Here is a 9,503-nt window from a genome sequence, read left to right as displayed (position 1 = left end):
ACATTGAGCATTCTAAACATTGACATGTAATGAAACTGCTAATTTTCAAGATACAGTAATCATAACTAAAAAAATATGAACCCAGGATCAAAGCTAACCAAACTCTTTGAGTGTTTTAATATCGGGGTTCATGTTCATATTTTATTTAGGGGTCGATCCTATTTAGGATAAACAGTAGGCAGGCAATGACTCAGTGTTAATACTAAGCATACACGACTGCATCTAAAACGTAGAGCTCAACGCATAGGGTGAAAAGAGGAGCTGCAGCAATGTGCAGTACAACAATACATTTTTTTTTATTTTTTTTTAATTAAACCATGTAAACCTATTCTGGTACATCATCTAAATAGAATGATGAACTTGAAAATTAGCATAATATGAGCACTACTGGGGGAGGTGATAAAGGTTAAATGCCTTTTTTTTAAATGTACAATCTTTGAAAAGTTAAGTCATTTAAATTTGGTAGCACTTTATGATATAAAAATACAATACCAGAACACTGTTCCTGCTTCTGCTTACGTTACAATTAGCATTCAAAGCTGGTAGGGTGACATGATGCACAGTTTTCCAACCCTGGGCAGCTAAAACAACAAGATGTGGATGCTAAAAACATTTGGCTTCATGTTGTGTCCCTTTGTCCTCCACATCCTTTTCTCCTCCTGCTGCACCCTGGGTAAATACAACTGTGACAGTGAATATCCTTCTGACCTTAAACATTGACCAACCCGTATGTAAAGAGGCAGAGGTGAAACCTTCTTTCCTGTCAGTGCGTAAACAAAATAAACATCCAAGATATAATGTGGGTGTAGGAGGAGGTTTAGGTCCCATCTGTGCAGCTGATCTGATGTTTCCTCCCTAAAGGGTGGGTGTGTGGTGTGTGTGGGTGTGGGTGTGGGTGTGGGTGTGTGTGTGTGTGTGTGGTGTGTGTGTGTGTGTGTGTGTGGTGTGTGTGTGTGTGGTGTGTGTGTGTGTGGTGTGTGTGTGGTGTGTGTGTGTGTGTGTGTGTGTGTGTGTGTGTGTTGGGTGGGTGGTGGTGGTGTGGGTGTGTGTGTGTGGGGGTGTGTGTGTGTGTGTGTGGTGTGGCGCGCTGCAGAAAGATTGGGAAGGCGTTGGTAATTGGGAATACAAATTGTAACATGCAGAATGGCCGTCTACAAATGAAGTCTGTTTAATATTATTATCTGCTTAAATTCCTCACATATATTGTAAGACAAATGAATGTTTGTATGCGTAGATTGGGTTGAGGTAATGCTCAACGACTGGATAAGCATGGCTGTAATTACAGTTATCTGCACTATTCCCCTCTCTTCTGCTCTCTCCGGCACACTTCCCCATGCTGCAGGCTTTCACTCATGTTGTCATGCTGTGACCGTGATAAATCCTCTGCTCTCTCTATTCCTCTGTCTCTGCTTTTTATGCCTCTGTGCCGGCGACAGCCTTTTGGGTTGTCTGTCCGATTATTGTGAACGCAACATCTCAGGACCCCTTGGAGGGAATTTCTCCACATTTGGCGATGAAATGATTTGATTTTGGAGGTGAAAGGTTAAGGTCATTGTAACCTCACGTCCTATTCTTGAAACAAATAAAATAAAAACAGCAAAATATAAACAAAAAAACACAATACCTTTTTTTTAGGTTTTGCCTCAAAATCTTCATTATGTATATTATATGAGGCTGGACAGACATGGATGTAAATTACAAATTGACTGGTTGGTGAAGATGGGAATACTAGTCTTTTGTTCCTTAAGTGCTAAAGGCTCAAGTGCTCTATGCTTTATGATGTAGGGTAATGTGTGTGTGCAGTGGTAAGGAAGTGCTGATACGGATACTACGGAACAGTATCCACAACAAAGGGGATAATATAAGAAACAATATGATTTCCAATTTTGACAAGATAATTAAGACACCAAAAAAATGAATTAACACAAGTTGATTTTGTATCACGGTATTGTTCACATAAGAACTACATTTCTTTCTTTATTCAGTGAATTATCACATTTGAAGTCATGTATTGCTGTTTCTTATATTTTATCCTGTTAGTGTCGTTTTTACCCCTATTTTCATTCCTCAAATGTCTCTTTCTTCATTTTAAGATAACATAATGCTGAAATTTTAAATACTCAAATAGAACAAACTTAGCTCAAACACTGGGATATATTACTTTTACCACATCCTCCCTTGTTGTTTTTTATACAGCTTTTGTTAAAGAAGTTTATGAGAATACGCTGGTTAAAATGTACTCGGTATGTGTAAATTGGTCGGGCTCTAATGCACCAGGATGATTAGATTACATCAGCTCAGCTCTGATAAGTAGGGATTTGTAGCTGGCTCTGATCTGAGATCTTGCATATTTAATTCTCTCCCTCCATCTCTTTCGCTCGTCGTCCAGGGTGGCCGGCGGAGAGCTCTTTGACTTTCTGGCGGAGAAGGAGTCGCTGAGCGAGGAGGAAGCCACTCAGTTCCTCAAGCAGATCCTGGATGGAGTCTGCTACCTGCACGCCAAACAGATCGCTCACTTTGACCTTAAGGTACACCAGCAACTAGAGACGGACAACCTCATCTCTGTCTGATATCTGGTTCCTTTTGTCAGCCATTGATTGCAAGCAGGGGTACAGCAAGTCTTTTAGGATATTGTCCATTTCGCCAACTTGTATTTTACGCACTGATAACATACTATAATCCTAAGATCTGTCCCAATTCTACACTGCATACTACTGTAAAGGAGGTTTTGAATATGTCAGATGTTGTGGAAGATCTCAAGAAACAAGTCTTTTAAAAAGAAAAAAAAATGATCTGTTTCAGACAGTTTAACATATTCAAATGAGACTTTACAAGTGATTAGTAATGGTCAAAAGGAAAGGCAAGAGAGTGTTTTAGAGAAGAAGTTCCTCTAAGGATTGTGGGATTTCCATGAAAACACTTTGCACGCACAAGATGACAACACCGTTATCAAGGTTATGTTACGTTCATACAACACAGTTGGATAGTTTCTTTGAAAAGAAAAAATATATTTTCTTTGAAAAAACAAACAAACACCATAACCTCTTATCAGAGGTCACAGTAAAATGGATTTGCAGCAGCATTATATGAATATATGGTTCTTTTTTTGCATCAGCTGGCCTCTTTTGAACCTCTCCTTTTATATCAGTTTCTCTTTGTATCTATATTTATGGAGCCAATGCATCTACGGCTAATCACCATGACTAATCAGTTTTGGCTTATTTTTTAAAAATCTCTCCTTTTTTATTATGGAGTGTGTGTAGTTTCAAACTCTTGAGAGTGGAAAAGAGTAAGTAAGGGTCATAGTGTAAACACAGAACAAACATACCATATAGTACTTGAGGTTCTTGAAAATGCCACTACCTCAATGTTTGGCGTATTGTTGTGGTTGTTCTTTTCTCAAATCTCAATCAATATCATTGATCAGTTGTCCACTTATGGCTGCATATATGGCTCTTCAGAATAAACAGTCCGGACCAACTCCTCCACTTACAGAACAATCTTTACAAATTATAAATCGGAGTTCAGGACATTGTGCCTGCAGGTTTGCTGAGAATAATAACCTTTGTGGCCAGCCAGCCACTTGGGATCAATGCTAGTGCTTTTACTACGCTCCACTTATCAGCTACTGTTATTCACTGTCTAACAGTGGCTGAGATTAGTACCTAACTTGTTTACTTGAATTGCTAACTGCAAAAAAAACAGTATTTCACTTCATGGGATGGACGTTTGGTGTCTTTACTTGCAATGTTCACCCATTCACCAACATCTCATCTTTTTTCCTTGTGTTTGACACAATTTAAAAAAACATTTTTGTCAATTTTAGTTCAAGGCTATATGTATGGCTTTTTATGTGGATATTGTGCAGCCTTAACCATGCAATGTCAGCAGTAATTCAAGGTCAGAAGAAAAGGACCCCAAATTTTCTCTCTGACCTCTTTAAAATGCCATAACAGTTTGAATTGTGAACAAGGCAGTTTTCAGAAAATGATTTGTCTTGCTAGAGGCAAATCAATTCTACAGAGACAGGGATGTTGCCAATCAATGTACTTATTATGCTCAAGAGCTTTTTATGCTTGGCAGGGCAAATTCTAGATGTCTGACTCATCATATCTGCAATTTGTCTCAACTAAAAGTCAAAAATGATTTAGAGTCAGTTGTTCTTTTAAGTGGAAAAACACTTGGAAAGACCCAGCTTGTAAAAATCCCCAAACTTTGATTCTTTTACTGTATCTGTGTTTACTAATATTCTGATTAATGTTCTAATTATGCTGTGGAGGGATTTGTGGGGAAACATGGTTTTGCAGTTGCAGTAATATTAGTAGTATTAGTATTTTGCAGTAAAAGTGTCTGCTTCACTAAAAATCCCCACTTTGCTCATGATGGTCCCGTACTAAAGTAAAAGTGCTAACACCACACTGTAGAAATACTATTTACAAGTGTAAGTAAGTATAATCAGAGCAATACACGTACAGTATTAAAAGTACTTAATACAGAAAATATCCCCTTTAACTGTTATACTATAGTTAATGATTAGATTATTATTATTATTATTATTATTATTATTACAAATGTGTTAATAAAAAAGCAGCATTTTACTGTTGTAGTTAGTTGAGGTGCAGCTTATTTTTAACTATTTTGTATAAGCATGGCTGTACTTGTATAAACTGTTTGGTTTATTTCATAACGAAACATCATATTTTAAGCTCCCCCTATGTTTTGTATGCAACAATCTTGATTTAGGAAGTACTAGTAACTTTGGCTGTCAGATTTATATATTATAGTGAAGTGCAATATTCACCTTTCAGTTACAGGGAAGTAGTGTTTTTTTTCTGGTATTAAAGGCTTCGTTAGAGTAAAGTGATGTCATTTTCTGAACTTACCAGACTGTTGTAACTGTTCTATTATTTGCCTTTGCCCACTTAGTCATTATATCCACATTCCTGATAATTCACATTCAATTCCTGATAGTCACCACACAATATTGTTTCGGTATTAATATCAAGGTATTTGGTCAAAAATATATTGTGATATTTGATTTTATCCATATCGCCCAGCCCTACTGTCCTCCACTGGATTTAAGGTGTTCAGATTATGCGGATGGAGAACCAAAACAGTTTGATATAATTCTCCTTGATCCCAGAATTATAGAGCAGTAAACCACCAAGCTGAGCTGGAGTCTGATTGTATTTTCTCAGCGCCTCTTGTTGCCACTGCTGCCCACAGCCAATCTGTTCTTGTTTCTTCCCAGACTAAATCCACAAGCTCAGCTCATAGTCAGGCTGAAAGGATGAGCTTTGGAGAAATGATGCCTTCGTCGTAAAAAGAGGCATTGTGTCCTTAGGAATGTCCGGCTTCAGTTGTCTGGCTTTGCTCAAAGCACATCTTTGCCGTCCTTTCCTTTATCCCACTTCCTCGAGAGGTTTTTACTCGTGTTTTGCATGAGATTTCCATGCATGATGAGCGTACCTTCCTGCCAGCAAGGCTGTTCCTGGTGTTGTGTCTGACTCTGCTGCTCGCACCCCTTGTTTACACTTTGTTTGTGTCCAAGGCTGATAAATTAGGGAAATTATTATTAGCATTCCGTCCTTTAATGTGCGGGCATAATACCTATTCCTCATTGAAATCCTGATGCACAGTTGGCTGGATGCTTATAACAGCTTAAAAAGAAAGCATCAGTAAAGAATTTGGTCTTTATAAAATGTCTGTCCTCCCTGTCTCCCCTTTTTCACTGTCTCTTTCTTTTTCCTTTTTTACTAGCCGGAGAACATCATGCTGCTGAACCGCTCAGTGCCTCACCCTCGCATCAAGCTCATTGACTTCGGCCTGGCCCACAAGATAGATTTTGGCAATGATTTTAAAAACATTTTTGGAACCCCAGAATTTGTAGGTCAGTATTTTTCTTTTCTTTTTTTGTGTGTCAATGAAGAATCATGATCCTTTCTTGTTTTATGGTTCAAACTGATTCTGCTCCGATAACTTTACGCAAATATACCCTCCATCCTTTTTCTACTCTACAAACACACACATACTCACTGCACCACCCTGTTTTCCTGGCTTCCTTCCCGGGGGTTGTGTACTGTGAGAGCAGGTGCCAAATGTGCCATAGGGACTAAGTGGGAGAGACCTGATAATAGACTGGAGATTATCAGAACTGCTCCTTCTTGCCAGCACAAACACATACTAATAGACGCATAAGTGGCTCCGTCCCATCTCCCCTGACCTACCCCTTTTGCACGGGGTGGTCGCCAACACCCCCAGTCTCCCCCTGCCTGACGCTGGTGCCCATTACCAGCATCATTCAAGCCAAAACCGGGGCCTGTTCCCAGTTCAGCAGGGTGGCAGCAGTTAAATGATCCGAATAAAGATCAAGCGACAGAAATCTGAAAATGGATAGCTGATGCTGGAAAACAGGCCTAGCCAATCTGAAATTCATGGCAAACTAAAGGTTTAATAATATATGTTACAAATAAACATCCATAAATCAATGACAAAAAAAACACAAGCCCTTGCCTAAGAAGCCTCATGTTTTAAAAGGAATCTAGTTATATTTGTAGTCACGGATGCACCCATGGGAACATTGCAAACATGAATAGGAAATCTACACAAATCAAGGCTAATAAAATATGTCTCAAGTTGCAGCCCACAGTGAACATGGCAACCCGTTAACATCTTCCAAACCCCCCAAATTATGGGAACTGTAGTTTCAAGACTTAGAGCATGATTGATCCCTAAATAGAAGACAATGAATAATAGTTAGATTGACAAAATCCATTAATATTACCTTAAAAGTTAATGTTAGCATAATAGGTAGGTGCAGTTACAGGGACTGCATCCTCTTTCCCACAGTGTGCGTGCGTGTGTGTGCGTGCATGCGTGTCACTGTTGTGTTGACCTGATTAGTAATCTTCTGTTTTTTGCCTCACAGCTCCAGAAGTAGTCAACTATGAACCTTTGGGCCTGGAGGCAGACATGTGGTAAGTAAACATAAACACAATCTGCTGTCAGTGAGCATTGAGTACATATGCTGTTTGAGATCGTTATTTCAGAAGAACATCTGCGGTTAAGTTAATGTTTGTTTTGCATGATGTACTGCTGTCAAAATGCACAAATTAATTTGTATTTCTTTCTCCTTAGGAGTGTTGGTGTCATAACGTACATCCTGTAAGTATCTCAAATGTCACCAGTGATGATGGATAATTGTGTAAAATGCGAACCATGTATAAATGGGCAACATGCGTCACCTCAGGGTTTTAACCACAGCCACCTTCACCTAATGTGTCTTAGAAACAGCAGGGCGTCATCACTCATTAAACATGACAGTCAGTCAGAATGTTTGTAACGACGTAAAGAGGTTACTGGCTGCTCTTTGATCTCTCTGTCGTTGAACTTGCTGGGCCACTCAGTGCTGTTTGTCCTGAATAATGTAACTGCAATTACGCGTGCACTCAAGTGTGATATTGTTTTCTCTTTCATCTATCAGGAATGTTGTTGTTTTTTTTGTTTTTTTATGGCTTACCTATTCATTTTGGCCATATGCTATTATTGCCTTGAACAATAACAGTTTTTTTTTTCCAATCTGGGGTCTACTCTTGTTAACATACTTAAGTACAGTTTTAAGATACTTTTTATATTACTTAATACTCTACTACATTTCTGAGGAAAATATTGTACTTTTTGTTTTTAAAGCATTTATTTTGCAGATTTATATTATTAATACAAAGCAAACAGAATGTTATCCAAAAGGATGTGGTGGCTCACAATATAAGATTTTAAAGGCTATGTTTTTCATGTTATGTTTTTTTTACTGTTTAATACTAGTGCTATCCATCAAATTAACTTCAAAACATAGATGGTTAAATCATCAAGTGTTTGAGCTGCAATCGGCAAAATAAACACTAAGAAATTCACAGATTTATTTTTTTGTATAAAAAGCTAAAATAATGAACTCTAAAAAATGCAATGTCTAGGCTGCTAGATGTTAATCTTCTGTAGCTAACTGACTCTGGTCTTCTTTAATCTTGTTGGTCTTTTATGCTGTTAAAGAAGAGGATTTGACCTTATGAGATATCTCCCCTGTCCTGACGAGATGTTAAAATATTCACCTGTGTGGCGAACTTGCTCATGATTAATTTAACCAATTGATCTTTACAACAACCAACACTTCTGCAGCAACAAACTCTACAGCCAAGGGCTTTCATTGAATAAGTGAGTGTTCTTGAAGCAGCCGTGTGCAGACATGTCAGCACAGTTTAATTCAACAGCAAGAGAAAGGTTCATGGTCTTGGCGGCCATAGATCAACTGCTGTTGGCTCTTGACTATGCTGTCCTCCACTGTTTATATCCAGCTACAAGGTTTTCGGAGCTCCCACACACCTTTTTATCTTCATAAAGACACCTACACAAAGCACATACTGCGTGCACACAACTACATTTTAGGTGCCTTTGCCCACACAAACATGTAGAAGGCCCTCACCACAATACAGTAAAGCATATGAAGAGAAGTGTTTTCTCATTTTTACACAATAAATAGCTGCAAACATTACACACTTTTTTTTTTAAAAACAGTAATATGTAGATCCTTTTGTCTCAGCATTACATGAACACACTCTTTTAAATGCATCCATGAACAGGTACATATTGTACACATACACACCCAATTTTTGTTCCCCACCCACACAGCTGTCGCAGCTCTGCCTGGCAAGGTAAAAAATAGATTGTTCACTGCCTATTATCACAGCCGATCAACAGTGAGGTGCACTTACCGCTCATCTCCTATTGGGAAAAACAATATAAGGGGGAACAAAAGCTGGGAATAATTCAATAAACCACTCAGGGTGATTTTTGGGAGCATCTCCAAACTCTTGATGGGAGTGTTCTACATAAGTGATGCCTGGATTGCTACACTGTAATGAAAGCTACTCAAAAAGCTCCATTAGGGAACTCTAAAGTAGTCAAAACATACTACGCCGGTTTCCATTTTTTAAGTTTGAAAGACTTCATTTGTCTGAGATAATGTAACTTGAATCATTTTAGTGAATGTGATGAATCAGCCAGCTTTTTGATCTGCTGGAGCCCTAATTTGAGTTTCAGATGGTTCAGACTGGCTGGATTTCAGCATAAAATGAGTTCACAGCGCATCTTTAAATCTCATTTGGTAAACATTTTGATGGATAAAATGATGCCACAGAATCTTGACTTAACACTTTCCTGCTGATTTTACTGCCTGGCTAGGCAAACAATTGCCTTAATTACTTTGTGTTTGTTTTAAGCAGCTGCGCCTTATCAGCCGATAAATTCATACATTTTCACTCAACTAGAGCTTGGCCCGCACCACCTCCATGTCTCTCCCAGCTGGCGTGTTAATTAGCGGCTGGTGCTGACAAGCTGGACAGATGTCAGTGGAGACGGGAAGGCCAGGGTCTGTAACGGACCAGTGTTTGGTTTAAAAGCCTGAGCTCTAAGAGACTGAGACCTTCATCTCCATGCATGACCACCCAGCC

General features: G+C 38.8%; 1 protein-coding gene across 1 annotated transcript in view; it reads left to right on the top strand.

Annotated features, from left to right (window-relative positions):
• The window catches only part of dapk1 (death-associated protein kinase 1), a 94,644-nt gene that overhangs the window by 31,750 nt on the left and 53,391 nt on the right, over positions 1–9,503 (top strand). The window contains exons 4-7 of the mRNA XM_032516765.1: positions 2,390–2,528; positions 5,761–5,890; positions 6,929–6,977; positions 7,138–7,164. Coding sequence (XP_032372656.1) covers positions 2,390–2,528; positions 5,761–5,890; positions 6,929–6,977; positions 7,138–7,164 — 345 coding nt within the window. The remainder of the gene's footprint in view (positions 1–2,389; positions 2,529–5,760; positions 5,891–6,928; positions 6,978–7,137; positions 7,165–9,503) is intronic.

Source organism: Etheostoma spectabile, chromosome 5 (assembly GCF_008692095.1).
Source record: "Etheostoma spectabile isolate EspeVRDwgs_2016 chromosome 5, UIUC_Espe_1.0, whole genome shotgun sequence".
NCBI lineage: Eukaryota > Metazoa > Chordata > Actinopteri > Perciformes > Percidae > Etheostoma > Etheostoma spectabile.
This window is presented reverse-complemented; position numbering and strand designations above follow the sequence as displayed.